This window comes from Otolemur garnettii, unplaced genomic scaffold, assembly GCF_000181295.1.
Source record: "Otolemur garnettii isolate 467f Iridium unplaced genomic scaffold, OtoGar3 scaffold00302, whole genome shotgun sequence".
Taxonomy (NCBI): domain Eukaryota; kingdom Metazoa; phylum Chordata; class Mammalia; order Primates; family Galagidae; genus Otolemur; species Otolemur garnettii.
The window spans coordinates 378884-396606 of record NW_003852697.1 but is presented as its reverse complement, the minus strand read 5'-3'; the positions used below and the strand labels follow the sequence as shown (position 1 = coordinate 396606).

The window sequence follows — 17723 nt, the reverse complement described above, 5'->3', positions numbered from 1 at the left end:
GTTGTTTTAGTGGGCCCGGGCTAGATTTGAACCCGCCACCTTAGGTGTATATGGCTGGTGTCTTAGCCGCTTGAGCCACAGGCGCCAAGCCACTGCTGCTTTCTTACCAATGACAATTCCAAGCCTATTTGCATCCTTCCACCACTAAGATAAAAATCATGGAAATACCCAGTCACCAATTTGATCCCTGGTTCCTGACACCACCATCTTATAAATGTTTCAACTCTCCTTAAAACCACCCAGCATAAGCCCACATCCTGTAAGAAGCCCCCCTGCCACCAGCTCCCCCTTTACAGACACAAGCTAGGGCTCCCTGGTATGCAGTGTTCCTTAATGAAGTAAGCTTAATAAACCTTTTTTTTTTTTTTTTAACCACTGGTAAGTTTCTGGTGGTGTTAGTGGGTTTTAACACAACTATGCTTAAATACAGACAGCCCTGAGCAAATCAGGCCTCTGGGAGCGTTCCCCCTCCTTCCTTAACCCTCTTGATCTGTGCTGGACTTATGCCCTATGGAGCCTATAGCAGATCTGAGAGATATGAAACTTCAATTGGATTATGTTGCTGGTTTCTCATCCTTCCTTCTCCTAGATGATCCCACTACAAAATAATATTTGTGATGATATCTGTTATTTCTCTCCACTTAGTACCTCTCTCAGCACGTTGGTTTTCCTTTATGGGGTACTCTCCACCACTCACGATGGATCTGTGTCAAACACAGCTTCCCAGAACCTTGTGATCTAGATGTAAGTCAGAGAGCCCCATCCCCTAGCTGCAATAATTAGGTCTGGAATGAGAACATGACATTGAATTGTCTCATTCTTGTTCTTCATCTGGAATCATGAGTTGTAGGGGCCTACATTCTAACTGTGGCCACCTTTCCCACTGCTCACTGAGGCCCATACAGTAGGATGTAGATGTGAGAGTCAGAGCTATAGCTCTGGCTATATTGGTTGAGCTCCTGGATGTAGCTGTACCTGAAGCTGGGGTTCTCATTCTTTCCAGTATGATGAGCCAACAAATTTCCTGAGTGTTTGAGCTAGTTATGGTGGGTTCTGTCCCTTGTATCTATGACAATCTTGATTAATTTAGAAATTGGTACCTGGAAGGGGAAGGGTATTTAGGGAAATAATTTAAAATGTGAAATTAGCTAAGCAAAGTGGGGGGAGGGTGGAGAGCCAGGGCTACCACACAGATGGACTATACAGTGAATAGGGCTCCCTATGTTTGTGCAGTGCACAACCTACCTAGATGTATATGGGCAGCCCTGTAGACAAGCCTTGCCCAGGAAGCTAGATATCTTTGCTACATGGAAGAAAAATACTTGATTAAGTTGTTGCCTATTTTATTTTGGAATTCTTTTTTTTTTTTTTTTTTTTTTGAGACAAAGCCTCAAGCTGTCCCCCTGGGTAGAGTGCCGTGGCATTACAGCTCACAGCAACCTCCAACTCCTGGGCTCAAGCGAGTCTCCTGCCTCCGCCTCCCAAGTAGCTGGGACCACAGGCGCCCACCACAACGCCCGGCTATTTTTTGGTTGCAGCCGTCATTGTTGTTTGGCAGGCGGGCTGGGGATTCGAACCCACCACCTTAGGTGTACGTGGCTGGCGCCTTAGCCGGTTGAGCTATAGGCGCCGGGCCTTATTTTGGAATTCTGACCGAATGTTTCTTGAGGACAAGGATGCTTGAATATAGGGGAGCTTTCATGCAGCTTTCAGCAAGGTCTTAGAAGAAAGACTCAAGCTTCTTTTTTTTGTTTTGTTTTGTTTTGCTTTTCAGTCTCACTCTGTCACCCTGGCTAGAGTGCAGTGGCGTCATCATAGCTCACCACAACCTCAAACTTCTAAGCTCAAGCAATCCTTCTGCTTTAGCCTCTCAAGTAGCTAGGACTATAGGCACACACTACCATGCCCGGCTAACTTTTTCTATGTTTTGTAGAGATAAGGTCTCACTCTTGCTCAGATTCGTCTTGAACTCCTGACCTCAAGTGATCCACAGGGCCAACCAATTACAGTATTCTATGACTCTGGGTACAGTGATTGCTCATATTTAGTCATGTGACTCAAACGAGCCAATCAGCATGCTCCTTAAATTCCATTATAAGGCTTGTGTTGAGAAGACCCCCACCCCACCTTCTTTGGGGGCTGTAATCATGATTGGTTGCCAATATATCCTTTACCATCACTTGGAGGGACCGAGAGATGGCAAGGGAGAGAGATAGAGTCCTGATGCAAAATTAGCATGCCTGATGTTCAACCCAATCCTAGACTTTCTTGTTTCTAAATTCATGAAATCTCTTTTTTGCTTGAGCTCAATAGAGCTCTGTCACTTGCAGTAAAATGAACTCAAAGCTGGGCATGTTGCCTCACACTTGTAATCTCAGCTACTCAAGAGGCTGAAGCAAGAAGATCGCTTGAGGCTAGGAGTTCAAGACTATCCTGGGCAACATAGTGAGATCCCATATCTAAAAATAATTTTATTTTTTTTTGAGACAGAGTGTACTCTGCCATCCAGGTTAGAGTGCCACGACATCAACCTACCTCACAGCAACCTCAAACTCTTGGGTTCAAGTGGTCCTTATGCCTTAGCCTTCCAAGTGGCTGGGACTATAGGCATCTGCCATGACACCCAAGTAATTTTTCTTTTCTTAAAAAATTAATGTGATAGAATTGATTTCATTTTACATTTAATTTACATGTAAAAATTAAGATTAGAGCAGTCAATGTTGCTCATATAAAATCTACTCTCCTCCTACCAAGCCTAATCAAGACACATAGAATTATTAGATACCATATATGTGTTTTTATATTATGTGATATAATATATATAATCACACATGTGATACCATATGTGTTTTTATATTAACACATACACAACTGATCTCAAAATGAAAAAAAGGAAATATGTACTTGTTGGACATTAGGAAGGAACTAGTATCAGTGAGCAAGAAACAAAGTTTTACGTGGGCCAGAAGGCTACTATGAAAGCCTGTCCCTAAGATTTGTCATTTGGGCAGGAAATTCCAGGCCCCTGGCTCTAAGGGACATGGTCCAGAAGAGGAAAAGGGGTGCATACCCAGGTGAGTGTGTTTTCTTGGGCTCCTGGATTCTTTTGCTTTTGGGCAAAGGCATTGTGGATGGAGACCCAGAGGATCATCTAAAGTCCAAGGTTGCAAGTCAGTAATTTCTCTATTTTTAGTCTTGCTTTTGCTCAGGCTGGTCTCAGGCTTCTAAGCTCAAGGGATCCTCTTTCCTTGGTCTCCCAGAGTGCTAGGATTACAGGTGTAAGCCACCATGCCTGACCTTAAAAATAATTTTAAAAAATTAATTTTGGTTCAGTGCCCATAGCACAGTGGTTATGGCACCAGCCGCATACAGCGAGGTTGGTGGGCTCAAACCCAGTCTGGGCGAGCTAAACATCAATGACAACTGCAGCAAAAAAAATAGCCGGGCATTGTGACAGTCGCCTGTAGGTCTAGCTACTTGGGGGGCTGAGGCAAGAGAATTGCTTAAGCCCAAGAGTTTGAGGGTGCTGTGAGCTGTGATGCCATAGCACTCTTCTGAGAGTGACAGAGTGAGACTCTGTCTCAAAATAAAAAAAATTAATTTTAAAATCACTTAAGATGGCTCAGTGCCTGTAGCATAGTGGTTATGGCGCCAGCAACATATACTGAGGATGGCAGGTTTGAACCCTGCCTGGGCCAGCTAAACAACAATAACAACCTCAATAAAAAATAACTGGGTGTTATGGCAGGCGCCTGTAGTCCCAGCTACTTGGGAGGTTTGAGGTTGCTGTGAGCTGTGATGCCACAGCACTCTACCCAGGGCGACATAGTGAGACTCTGTCTCAAATAAATAAATAAATAAAATCACTAAAGACATGAACAAATTTAGCCACTATTCACTGAATTGCTGCCAAGCACCAGGTCCTGTTCTAAGCATGGTATATGCACACTTTACTTCTTATAATCTTCTCTGAAGGAGAAACTAGTGTAATCCCCATTTTATCAATGAGAAAAGTGAAGGTGAGAGCATGTTCTTCCCCAAGAACAGAAACACAGATCTGAATTCTGCTTCTGGGTTATGCTTATCATTGACACAGTCATTTTCCTTTAAAAACACGAATCTTGGCTTGGCGCCTGTGGCTCAAGTAGCTAAGGCGCCTGCCACATACTCCTAAGGTGGCAGGTTCTAATCCAGCCCTGGCCCACCAAACAACAATGAAGGCTACAACCAAAAAAAATAGCCGGGCATTGTGGCGGGTGCCTGTGGTCCCAGCTACTTGGGAGGCTGAGGCAGGAGACTTGCTTGAGCCCAGGAGTTGGAGGTTGCTGTGAGCTGTGATACATTAGCACTCTACCCAGGGGGACAGCTTGAGGCTCTGTCTCAAAAAAACCCAAAAAACAAAAAACACAGATCTTGCTTTTTCTCATGGTCAATCCTATGATTGGTCCATGGCCTTTGGGTGGGGGGTGAGTAGGGTATAGGATGGCTAGACATAAATTCCTGGAGTACAACCAGGATTATCCTGATGTGTCTCTCAATCATTAAACATTTCCAGTAAAGTTTCTGTTCTTCCCTGGAAAGTCATCCCAGGGTTGGTCAGTACTATCGTTATAAAATGCTTCAAGTTTTGCTGAAATACAGCTTTTTGTAATGCCTATACATCATTTTGCATCTGGTCTCTGGGATGTTTTAAACCATTTCTGGGATGAGGCAGAAGCTCAATTAATTCAGCAACTGGAGCTGGAACTTAACACCAAAGTAAGATCTCTGAACACCCTGGAAGGCAAGGCAAAATGGGAAAGGCTTTATGTTCTAGTAGTCTGATCAACAAGCAGACCAGCTTCAACAGAAAGGGGTGAATTTATAGCAGTTTTTTTTTTTTTTTTTGAGACAGAGTCTTATTATGTTACTCTGGGTAGAGTGCTGTGGCATCACAGCTCACGGCAACCTCAAAAACTCATGGGCTTAAGCGATTCTCTTGCCTCAGCCTCCCAAGTAGCTGGGACTACAGGCGCCCACCACAATGCCTGGCTATTTTTTTGTCGCAGTTGTCATTGTTTAGCAGGCCTGGGCCAAGTTTGAACTGCCAGCCCCGGCGTATGTGGCCAGCGCCCTAACCACTGAGCTACTGGTGCCAAGCCTATCACAGTGGTTTTTAACAAGGGCCCCCACCCCAGAGAGTCATTTTCATGATCACAAGTGAGTGGGAGGTATGCTTCTGGCATCTAGTAGGTAGAGGACAAGGATAGTGCTGAACATCCTACAATGCACAGAATGGTCTCCAACAAATAATCATTTGATCCAAGATATCAAGGACAAACCCTATGCCTAACACAGAAGTGTATGACACAGAACATCCTCAGAGGATTCAAACAAAGGAAGTGTTAAGCAGCTAGCAGATTCTCTCGTGGTCAGTGTGGATGTCATAAGCCAAAAGGGCCATCTTGTCCCTACAGGATGCAAAGCTGGACCCCTGCTATTCCTGTTGAAATGACAATTTACCCCAGAAGAACTAATGCTGATGAGGGAGGGACCCTGGCCAGGGTGAAGTTGGCAACCACAGGCACAATGGGGTGGGGTGTGGGCTTTGGTCTTTACATATCTGACTTAAGGTTCAGGAAAGCCATGTTCACTACTGGAAATTGGATGCTTGGCTGGGCATAGTGGCTTACACCTGTAATCCTTGCACTCTGAGAGGAATTTGAAGTTTCTGTGAGCTAGGCTGAGGCCACTGCACTCTAACCTGGGGTGACAGAATAAATCTCTGTCTCAAAGAAGAAACAAAAAAATGGCTCAGTGCCTGCAGCTCAAATGGCTAAGGTGCCAGCCACATACACCTAAGGTGGTGGGTTCGAATCCAGCCCGGGCCCGCCAAACAACAATGATGGCTGCAACGAAAAAATAGCCGGGCGTTGTGGCAGGCGCCTGTGGTCCCAGCTACTTGGGAGGCTGAGGCAGGAGACTTGAGCCCAGGATTTGGAGGTTGCTGTGAGCTGTGATGCCGCAGCACTCTACCCAGGGGGACAACCTGAGGCTCTCTCTCAAAAAAACAAACAAGCAAACAAACAAAAAAACCAAAAGCAAAGCAAAACAAAAACTTGGATGTTCAACAGCCTACCTCCAGGCATGGCCACCAAAGCCCATCTTATCCCAGACAGACCTTCCTCACTAGACCCCAAACCTCAAAGGTTAGGCTCTGGTCCAATGTACTGGTCTTTGCTTAGCCCAGTCACTCACCGGCATCAGGGCCTCACCCCACAGACCTCCTTTTGTCCTTTCTCATCATGTCACTGGTGGGGCACTTATCCCGTTGGACATCATTATGTCTTGATGACTTTTATCCATTTGCACCTGGACCCTGCTCTGACGTGGGGGCCAGTCTCTGTCCAGCATGGAGGAAGCTGCTGGGCCATTCTCAGCAGTTTCTCAAGGCCATGCTCTGGTCCAGATGGCCAGCCTCTCTGCCATCCAGATCTTTTCTCCAAACCTTGGCCTTCCTCCCTCTTCTCATCTTCATCCTCAGAAGGAAGCCCCCCCCGCCAGCTTTCACTGACAAGTGTGTATATTTTTCATATATAACAATCTAATGAGAGAGTTGTCATTTATCTCCATTTCACAGATGGAGATTCAGAGGTTAAGTGACTTGACCCAAATTACTACTCAAGACACAAAGGAGTAAGGATTTGTTTTATATCCCAGCACTGAGAGGGAACCTGCGTTCTCAACCTCCCACCCCAATGCCTCTGTTCACCACTATGACTCCATACTCCTTATGTCATCCAGAGCAACCCAGAGGCTGCAGAACTGTCCATTTGGGCATATGGGTTTTTCACAATGAAGTCATCTTCCCCTGTATGGCCCCTTCTTTTGGTCCCCACCCATCTTTAATGGCTGGCTGATGGGGAGGAGTGAGCTCTTGCCAAGATGATGTTTATTGCTGGCTGGGGCAGGGGTACACAGAAAGCTGGGGGGCTTGCGGGTCTGTCTTCTCCCCACAACCCCATTGGCGAAGCGTGCCCAGGGGCACAGAGCTCTCCTGGAGTTTGCTCAGTTTCAGCACTGCTGGGCCCTGGTACTTGTGAAGAAACTCATCCTTGTATTGGGTTGAGAAGAAACACAGTCTGCCCAGGGGGGGCTCCATGTGGCTGTATTTGCACTGTGGAGTCAGGGTGGGCAGCCTTGAAGGGCTGCCTGGGGGTTGACTGACCCACCCAGACTGGTCCACCCTGGGGACATCAAAGGGTCAGTGGGGGCTCAGCCAGGCTTTTCTGGTGATTGGACATTGGGAGATGGGCAAAGTGGTCCCATCTGAGCTGACCCAGGAGCTGAATGAGAAGACAGAGAGAAACCATAGATGACCCTGAAGGACCCCAGGGTTGGGGCGATCCTAGGCAACTCTACTTAACTTTCACTTGGGCATAAACATGGCCGGTGATGCAGAGATGTACCTGAGCTGACTCTGACATGACCGGGGGAGTGAGCTAGGGATCATGCTGGAGTGACATTAAAATGACCCTGAGCCTGAGCGGTCATTAACTCTTGAGTTTGGGGTGACAGCACATCCCCCTGAGATAACTCTGAGCCGACTTGGGAGTCACCTGATGAGGGGTAGATCCCTTCTCCCTCCCTCACCCGCTGTAGCATCTCTTCAGTCCTCGGGGCTCGAGCTTTTCCATGTGGCTTCATCATCTTCTGGTTCGTGGTTAAAAAATCGAATTCTGGAGATTTGAGTGGGGGCAGCTAAGTTAAGGGGATGAGGGAGATGAGGTAGGGTGGGGGGGCGGGGATGCTCCAGATTAAGGGTGGGGAAATGGTTCGGGGTCCAAGCCTGGGCCACCCCTGGTGTTGTTGACCAGTAACCAAGAAGGAATTAGGAGCAGGTTGCGGGTTTGCGGTGGTGGGAAAGAGAGTAACGAAGGGATGGGGCTGAGGAGACCAGGGGCGGGGCCAGGCCGGAGAGTAAGAGGGCGGCACCAGGTGGGCAGGAGGGCTGGCGAAGGGCAAAGCCAGAAACTGAGGGGAAGTTGGTTAGGTACTGCGAAAGGGGCGGGGCTAAAGCCCAGCCAGAGGGGCGGGGTCATACAGGGGGCGGGGCATGGCCGCAAAAGGGCGAGGGTATCTTAGGAGCTTAGTTGGAGTCCTGGTCAATTTACAGTGGGATTTAACCCGTCAGGAGGCGGGGCCGGGGTGGGCATCGCCTACCAGGGGTGTGGCCAGACATGTGGCAAGTGCGGGCGGGGCCCCCGCACTGACCGCTGGTGCCCAGGAGCAGTTTGCTCTGCAGCAAGTGGAGGCTGGACGCTTTCGGCATCTCTACCATCTCCGAGGGGCAGTAGTCTGAGCCCATGGTGGTCTGGAAGAAGCGTCCGAGCAGCTTCGGGTCTCCTAGGGTCACGTGACTCTGCAATTTCTTGTGGGCCGCGTGGCGGCTGGGTGGCTGGGTCGGGGGCGGCGGCTGTAGGACCACATGACATCTGGGAAGTTCCCTTGTTCCGGGTATCCCGGGGCTTAGTGAGAGGGAGGCAGTGGGTGCTGTGAGACCTTGGACAGCTCCCTCACCCTTTCTCGGCCCCACGCAATAGCGTTGGGAGTTGGTACTGTTACCAAATTTTACAAACAGCCAGAGGCTCGGAGGGATTAACTGACTTAACCTAGATCACTCAAACAGATCCTGTAGCTTCCTCCATACTCAAAGGCAAGCTCATTCCCACCCTGGACCTTTGCACTTGCTATTTGCGCTGTCTGAGAAGCCATTTTCCCTGGCGAGCCCTGCTGCCTTCCCACTCTTCCTGCTGACCTGGCCATAGAAGTACCGCATGAAGGTGTCCAGACTGCCCGGGCCAGGGCACCAATTTCCTTTCAGGATGTGCGACTCTGGAGTCTGATCGTGGTGAAGAACAAAAGGTTCTGCCAGTGGCAGAGTAGGTGCTGAGCTGTCCTGCCCATGGAAGCCCGCGGTGGGGCAGGCAGCAGCTCTCACCTGGCTCCTGGGGGTAGAAGTGCTCGCTCTTGGTGGTCCTGTCATGAAAGAGGCCATCTCCAGGAGAAATATTCACGTAGTGGATGTGGGCTGCAGCCTGGGCCTTTTCATACCTATAGGCAAGGTATTATTCCACCAAGAATAAGGAAAGGTGGGCTCCATCTGGGCCCTTATGACTCCCAGGAAAGGGAAGCAGGTTGCCCAATGCCCGTGTTGGGGGTGCTAATAGTGGGAGATCTAGCACAATAGTGCACCTTGCCTAACAGTGTTGGAGACCTCAAAGGCAGAGTATTGGCCCTGGAACTCTATATGGCCCATCCCACATGTGGCTGAAAGCCAATTGTCCCATCTGAGTGAGAAGGCAGTCGTCCCTTTGTACCTGTCTGGGGACAGGCCCTGGGGTCTGTAGGCCTGTTTCTGCTCTGAACACATGGGTCTATAGCCAATCTTGCAGTCTCCAAGTTCCACACTAGAGGAGGCCTGTGGGCAGACAGGAATGGGAAGGCCAAAATCCAGCCCTATTGCTGCCCTCCTCAGCAGCCCTGGCTCAGCCTTGATTTACCCTCTTGCACATCAATGCAGGTGGGCCCGGCAGGGCCTGGAATTGTCTCTGGTAGGAAGTCCCATCCTGTCCCCTGTAGTCCCATGTTAGGATGTTGGGGCCCCCTGAGGATAAGTGGGGAGTGGGGGGAGAAAAAGAGACAGAGGTGAGAGAGAGAGACAGAGAGAGAATGGGATAGATTCCTGCAGACCCACTGGAATTTCGTTTCTTTCCTAGAAATAGGAGCTGGGCTGTCATGACCAGTCTGGACTGAGGGACATCTGGCAAACATCCCCAAACTTTTAAAATAATACCAACAGTATTGGTATTATACCTAGGTAGGTACCAAGTGGTGTTGAGCCAGGCACCTAGGTTAAGTGCTTTGCACCTGGTTTTGGATACGGCATTATACCCCCATTTTACAGTCCGAGACTCAGAGCGATTAAGTGACTTGCCAGAAATCACAGAAAGTAGGAAACAGAACTAAGAGTCAAATCCAGGTAGGAGAATCCCTGAGCCCACTTTGGAGGGCCTCTGACTAGTGGTGTCCACAAGAAGGGCCCCTGGGAAGACGGAATTGGAAATTCGCTTAGACAATGGCTACTCTTTGTTGAGTGCTTACTATACGCCATGCATACCTTGCACACTGGGCTTCACCAGCGCCTATGAAGTCAGGCCCTGCAACTGCACTCATTTTGTAGATGAGGTAACTGAGGTTTGGAGAGTTCCAATTACTGAGTCACACAGCTACCAAGGTGGTAGGGCTGGGGAGGAGGGTGGAATGTGTGTAGGCAGAGAACTTAGCAGGTTTGCCTGATCTCAAATCAAAATTCGTAACTTTTTCCCACCTCACAGCAGACCCTGGACAGATTCAGGAGATATGCCCACTCTACCCACGGTGAGAACTGAGGAAGGTCCCATGGTTCAGAGCCTCACTACTACTGGCATTTGGGGTTGCCCCATGCCTGGTAGCGAGCTTTGTAGCATCCCTGGCTACTACCACTGCATGCTATCAGCACCCTCGCCACCATTCGTGATATCCAAAAATGTTTCCAGATACTGTCATCCTCCCTCGCGGGGTGAGGAGAGGATGTTGCAGAATCCCGGCTCCTCTTTGAGAACCACTGAGGTTGAGCAAAAGGCCCGGGAGGCCCCTGGCGCGCGCTCACCGAGGTGGCTGCAGGGTGCGCGGGCTTGCGGGCACGCGTCGTGGGGCGGAAAGAGCGCCTGGTGCGTGGTGGCTGGGATGCGTAGCTGGTCTCGGTCGCCGGAAGGCACCGAGTCGCGGTCGAAGATGAGGCGCGCGCCGCGGATTGTCTCTCGGGCACGCGCGGGCAACTCAGGCCAGCCGTAGGCTGCACGGGCGTTGGACAGTCTGGAGCCGGCGCGGGCGTCCGCGTGCATGAGCACGCTGCTGGCCTGCATAGCGCGTGTACGCTCCCGCACCAGCTCCCTCTCCTGCTCCCACGCCTGCTCCGGCGGCGGCGGGAACGCGCGGCGCGCCTCCGACACGTGCTCCTCGCCGGCCCAGCGCGCGTCCACATGGAAGAGCGGCGCGCGCGGCGGCGGCGGACTCGGGTGTGGCCAGGTGAACCCCGGATAGGCGGGGAAGTCCCGGTGCAACGTGGAGCGCATGGTGCCCCGATGTAGCCGCGGGTCGGGCCCCAGCGCGAAGTGTGAGGCCTTGAGGAAGTCCAGCCGGGACAGCGGGCACGGCAGAAGGGCGCCTGTGGCCATCGTTGGACGCGGCGTCACCTGCGAGGGGAGCGGAGATACGCGACTGAGCAACTGCCCGCGAGGGACGATACTGCCTTTTACTCTTTTCTGTGCGCCAGGCACTGGGCAGGGAGATGGGGTCCCTGTGGTCGCCCTCAGGGAAAGTAGAGATGTAAGTAAGCATTCATTTGGTGCCCACTGCGTGCCAGGCACTATTCTAGGCCCTAGGGATGGGAGAGTTACATTACTAGCAAAACAGACCTAGAGGCCTGCTCTTGTGTATTGATAATGGGACAGGCAGTGACAGACATTGACGAATAAGTGTAACAGCATACATTGAAGAGTAAATTACAAGCGATATGGGGGATAAAGTCACACAAGGCAGAAGGTTAGGGTTTGGGGGAGGGTTTTGCAATTATCAAAGACCAGGAAAAGAGCTGGGCACCTGTAACTCAGTGGCTAGGGCGCCAGCCACATACACAGGGGCTGGCAGGTTCAAACTCAGCTTGGGCCTGCTAAACAACAATGACAACTACATCAAAAACAGAGCTGGGCGTTGTGGTGGGCGCCTATAGTCCCAAGAGTTTGCGTTTGCTGTAAGCTGTGACACCACAGCACTCTACCGAGGGCAACATAGTGAAACTCTGTCCAAAAGCCAGGAAAAGGTGAGGAGGGAGGCATTTGAGTAATTTGAGTACATTCCAGGCAGAGGGAATAGCAAGTGCAAAGACCCTGAGGTTGGTAGGCAATGAGATTGGAAAGGTAATGGGAAGCCAGCTGTAGTGGCTTACACCTGTAATTGTAGAACTCTGGGAGGCTGAGGCAGGTGGATTGCCTGAGTTCAGGAGTTTGAGACCAGCCTGAGCTAGAGCCAGACCCTGTCTCTAAAAATAGCCAGGCATTTTGGGGAGCACTTGTAGTCCCAGCTGCTCCGGGAGCTGAGCCATTTCTGCCACAGACTTTGTCATTGGTCTTCCTGCCCCCTGCATTTGTCCTGGGACCTGCTTCTTCTCCTCAAGCTCTTCCTGTCTTCAAACTGCCTGAGGATTACACACCTCTCCCTTCCCTTCTTTGACCTTTAACTTCAGGCTCCAACCCTCTGCCTACTCTCCCCTGTTCAGTCAACTGGGACTTTCTCACCTTTGCACAGAGCACAGGTGTCTCCACTCTTCACCCCTGTGAAAACCCTGGGTGCCCACTAGCACTCCTGGCTCTCAGGTTCACCTCTACAGGGAGCCTTCCCAGATCATTTCAACCCACAACCGTGTGCTCATGTCTGCCTCTTTAGAAAACACATACCAAGGTGTGTGTGTGTTTTATAACAAAACCACAGTTTTTTAGTGTATAGTTGTGTTGCTTTTTGGATCATTTTGCCACCTGAAATAGTTGAGAGTCAAGAAGTTTCCAAAATAGTTTAAGGGAAATCCAACAACTGAGATGACTGTCTAGGTAACCTTAGAATAAGTAATTGAGCTCCCATAAGCCTCAGTTTTATCCTTTGCACACCAGGGACAAGGACAGAGTACCTACCTCAAAAGAAGGTGTGGGTCTAGTGAGTCTTAGGAAACGTACTTGGCCACAGGCTGGACCCTCAGACTCCATCTGTCCCTAGTCTTCCAGAGGACACCTCATGTTATTGCCAAGGCTGCATCCAAGTATGGTCCAGATGTGCCCATTATGACCCCAAGAGCTTTTGTCATAATGGTTCATGAGCACCTTGGGGGGTAGCTAGGAGAAAAATTAGGAGGCAAAAGCCAGGTGTGGTAGCATGTGCTTATAGGCTCAGCTACCTGGAAGACTGAGGTCTGGGTGATATAGTTAAGACCTTGTCAAAAAAGAAAGAGAGAGAGAGAGGAGAGGGGAGAGAAGGAGAGAAGAGAGAAAAGAAAGAAAATAAATCAGGAAGATGTGAGTGTGAATCCTGCCTCCTGAGAGCTCAAGGGACCCAAGCAGGTGACTTGACTTCTTGGAGTCTCAGTTTTGTTGTGTAGAAAATGAGACTGACAATGGTATCCGCCTCAGAAAGCAGTGGTAAGGATTCGATGCAACAAGATACTTGTGTCTGTTGTTACTGCGTTCCAAAGTTTTCCTGTTCTTCTGCCTCCTAACACACTCCACACAAAATGGGCCTACCTTCCTGAGTCACTGTACCCCTAATGACATTTCAGGGCTGACAGACCCCCCCATAGTACCCTTCAAAGGGGTCAGTCCTCTCCTGGTCCCCAGCTAAAGACCACCAGGAATGTGCTTGTAGTTGAACAAATTCAAGCTCATTACTCATAGCAAAAGAGTGCATGCCCAGGAGAGGGTTATAACACATTATAGAATTTGGGGTCCTGTTAGATGTCATGGGGGAGGGTTTAAAGAAATAGGGCTTCACTCTCTGTTAGATGCATTTACTGGCTGGAAATTTTACTTTGTTTTTTGAGATGATCAGGCAAATAAAAACAAGACAATGATGGTAGTATATTGTTCACTTGAAAAATTGCTGAGAATTGATTTTAAATGTTCTCATCAAAAAAATAAGTATGTGGGGTGATGGATACTTTACTTAGCTTGATTTAATCATTCTGCAATGTGTACATATAGTACAACATCACACTGTATCCTTTAAGTATATGCACTTTTAAAAAACCCAGGGAAGGGCCAAGCATGGTGGCTTATGGTGAGAGGATCACTTGAGGCCAGGAGTTTGAGACCAGCCTGGGCAGTGTAGCAAGACGCTGTCTCTACAAGTTAGAAAAATTAGCTGTGTTTGGTGGTATGAGCCTATAGTCCTAGCTTCGCAGGAGGATCACCAGTGATCAGGAGTTTTAGGTTGCAGTAAGCTATGATCTCACCACTGTACTTCAGCCTAGGTAACAGAATGAGATCCTGTCTTCAAAAAACCAGCAAATAAACAAAAACCCAGCCAAGGTGAGAATAGAGAGTTGTTATTTAAGGGAGACAGAGTTTCAGTTTGGGAAGATGACAAAGTTGGGGAGATGGATGGTGCGCAACTATGTGAATGTACTTAATGCTAGTGAACTGTGCCCTTAAAAATGGTTAAGATGGTCAGTTTTATGTTATATGTATAATATTATGTTGCAATAACAAATTTTTTTTTTGAGACAGGAGCCTCAAGCTGTCCCCCTGGGTAGAGTGCTGTGGCATCACAGCTCACAACCTCCAACTCCTGGTCTCAAGCGAGTCTCCTGCCTCAGCCTCCCAGAGTAGCTGGGACCACAGGTGCCCGCCACAACGTCCAGCTATTTTTTGGTTGCAGCCATCATTGTGTTTGGCGGGCCCGGGCTGGATTCGAACCTACCACCTTGGGTGTAAGTGGCTGGCGCCTTAGCCACTTGAGCCACAGGCGCCGAGCCAACAAATTTTTTAAAAAGGAAAAGCATTTTCTAAAACATGAAATACTTAAAGATATAATAAAGGTGGTTTTCTAAAGTGATGAGCCTTGCTAAAATAATAATAATAATAAATAAGGGTGGTGAAGGTGACTCAGTTTGTGATGTCTCAGATCACTGATTTAGGTGTGTTCTTTCTCATTAACTTTAAGCAAATTATTGTTTAGTTCACGAAGGTGAGACCAGATCTCCTGCTGCCCTGCTGCCAGCCCAGGCAAGGGTTTTTGCTCTGCCAGACAGAGGCAAATATACATTTCAGCCTCGTCTTCTTGCTTATGGAGAAAGGAGGACCCAGAAGATGGATCTAGATGCTAATAGGAAGCAAGGGAGACAGGTAAGCATCTTACTAAGCATCTTAGTCACCATCATGGAGTCAGATGAACGGAGCGAGACTAAAGCTGTGATTGGTAAGGAATAGCTGCTGCTCGAGTTAGTCAGGAAAAGAGGGGGTCTGGCTGCTCTTATGGTGCGGACGACGTTCATGTCTGCCTCTGTTCAGACGTGATTGCTGAGTGGACTTGTTTTGTCTTATTCCATCATGGTCACAGAGTGGCCTTGTCTAATGTTGGCTTTCTGAGAAATTGTTTATGTACAGCAGAAGGACACAGGTGCCAGCTGTGACTGCCAGGCTAGCCCCTAGCAACACCAAGGCCAGCTCCCTTAATTCAAAGGTCACATTCATCTCTGACTAGATGAATGTGCAGAACTCACCTGCAGAACTCACTGCTGTATCTTGGATGCCTGGAATAGGGCCTGACACCCTTAAGTGCTCAGAGAAATGCATAGTGCTATTTCAGGGGTGTTGGTGATGGCACAGGCTTGGGAGAAATGGTCGCTCACTCATGCAGCAGTAGGCTCTGCAGCCAGAGACCTCCTTCCCTCTACATGCCTGGACCTTGCCTTGGAGTTTTAAAAATATGTTTATTTTATTTTATTCTATTTTTTTTGTAGAGACAGTCTCACTTTATCACCCTTGGTAGAGTGCCATGGCATCACACTGCTCACAGCAACCTCCAACTCCTGGGCTTAGGTGATTCTCTTGGCTCAGCCTCCTGAGTAGCTAGGACTACAGGTGCCCACCACAATGCCCAGCTATTTTTTTGTTGCAGTTTGGCCAGGGCTGGGTTTGAACCCACCACCCTTGGTATATGGGGCCAGTGCCCTACCCACTGAGCCACAGGTGCTGCCCAAAATATGTTTATTTTTTAGAGATGTGGTCTTGCTCTGTCACCCAGGCTAGAGTGGCTGGAGTATGGTTGCATGATCACAGCTCACTGCAGCCCTGAATTCCTGAGCTCGAGTGATCATCTTGTCTCAGCCTCCTGAGTATCTGGAACCACATGCTTGTACCACCACTCCCAGGTTGATTTTTCTGCTGCAGTTACCCCAATTTGGGGAGAGGAGGGTGCATGCAGTGGCACAATTGTCATAGCTCCCTGGACTAGTGATAGGTGTTTGATGGATGTGGAAGCTAAGGAGTCTCTTGGAACATAGTGAGACCCCCATTTCTACAAAAAGGATTTAAAAATGAGCTGGTCATGGTGGGCTAAGTAGTCCCAACTACTTAGGAGGCTGAGGGAAGGAAGGTCATTTGAGTCCAGGAGTTAGAGAACAGCCTGGGCAATAGTGAGATCCTGTCTCTGCACAAAATAAAAATTAGCTGGGTGCAGCTCAGTGCCTGTAGCATAGTGGTTATGGCACCATCCACATACAGCAAAGGTGGTGGGTTCGAACCCAGCCTGGGCCAGCTAAACAACTGCAACCAAAAAAAAAAAAAATTAGCTGGGCTTTGTGGCAGGTGCCTGTAGTCCCAGCTACTTGGGACACTGAGGCAAGAGAATCGCTTAAGCTCAAGAGCTTGAGGTTACTGTGAGTTGTGACGCCACAGTACTCTATCGAGGACAACATAGTGAGACTCTGTCTCAAAAGAGAAAAAAATTAACCAGGTGTGATGGCATGTGACTGACTCAGAGACTGAGGCAGGAGGATCAGTTGAACCCAGGAGGCTGCAGTGAGCTACGATTGTGCTACTGAACTCCAGCTTTGCCACAACGCCCAGCTATTTTTTGTTGCAGTTGGTCAGGGGCCGGGTTTGAACCCGCCACTATTTGGCAGGTTCTCACTCTACTTTGGTAACAGAGTGAGACCCTGTCTATAAAAAAAAAAAAAAAGGTCTTGTAGGATGTTGTGGAGAAAGAGGTAGCCAGGGAAGGCAGGGGCTCAGGGTGTGGGTGACAGAATGAGGCTGCCCTAGGATATAGCTGTGGGTTGGAAGAAGTGAACAGATTCAAGGGATATTTTGGTGAGTGGTGGGATGTGGGTATGTGTGGAGGGAAAGGGGGTAAGCAGGGCATCTTGGTCTACAGCCAGGTGACTGGGTGTATGGCAGGGCTGCCCATGAGATGAAGACTTAAGAGCAAGATGTTTGAGAATGCTGCTGGCACTTGCTGGGCATGAGCAGCTTGTAGCACATTGGGGAGCAGGAGACAGATCAGGATTGGAGACGGGGAGGAGCCAGCTAAGAGGCAGCTACAAAAATCGTGGGGGTGGACAAGGTCTCCCAGGACCATAGGAGGCACCAGAAGTAAGCTTGGATCAGGTGCTGAGCCCCATAAATGATGACACTTACTTTGTGCCCGGCTGTGGGGATATAGCTGTGAACAAAACAGATTAAAATTGCTGCCCTAGTAGAGTTTATATTCTGTTGAGGAAGAGACCAACAACTCCATACATAAGCAAAATATGCAGTTACATTTTGGTAGCATTACAAGCTAAGTGGGAAAACAAAGCAGCAGGCAATATGGGTAGGAAGTGCCCAAGGAGGTGTGATCAGGGAGGTTCCCTGAGAAGACAACATTTGGGTAAATACCAAAGGACATCAGGGAAGGAGCTGTTGTAGGAATCAGCAGGAACGTTCCAGGCAGAGGGAACATCCTTAGGCAGAAATGTGCTGTAACTTCAGAGAACAGGAGAAAGGCAATGTGGTTGGAACATGGTGATTGAGAGACAAGAATAATAAGAGCTGACATCAAGGCTCTGTGCCTGTGGCTCAACTGGCTAAGGCGCCAGCAATGTACACCCAAGGTGG

General features: G+C 49.1%; 1 protein-coding gene across 1 annotated transcript; it reads right to left on the bottom strand.

Moving 5' to 3' along the window:
• Positions 1–6931: 6931 nt before the first annotated feature.
• TEX45 (testis expressed 45) lies at positions 6932–11258 on the bottom strand. The gene is made up of 8 exons (XM_003803407.1): positions 10691–11258; positions 9543–9646; positions 9360–9460; positions 8981–9093; positions 8798–8907; positions 8254–8455; positions 7633–7718; positions 6932–7156 (listed from the first exon to the last, which is right to left on the bottom strand). The coding sequence occupies exons 1-8, from the start codon at positions 11256–11258 to the stop codon at positions 6932–6934; spliced, it is 1509 nt and encodes a 502-aa protein (XP_003803455.1).
• Between the last annotated feature and the right edge of the window lie 6465 nt (positions 11259–17723).

Coding starts and splice junctions, on each gene's coding strand:
- TEX45 (XM_003803407.1), bottom strand. CDS start 11,258: ATGGCCACAGGCGCCCTTCTGCCGTGCCCGCTGTCCCGGCTGGACTTC. Junction 9,647..10,690: donor CGCACCCTGCAGCCACCTCG/GTGAGCGCGCGC, acceptor ACTTATCCTCAG/GGGGCCCCAACATCCTAACA. Junction 7,719..8,253: donor ACTGCTCCTGGGCACCAGCG/GTCAGTGCGGGG, acceptor TCAAATCTCCAG/AATTCGATTTTTTAACCACG.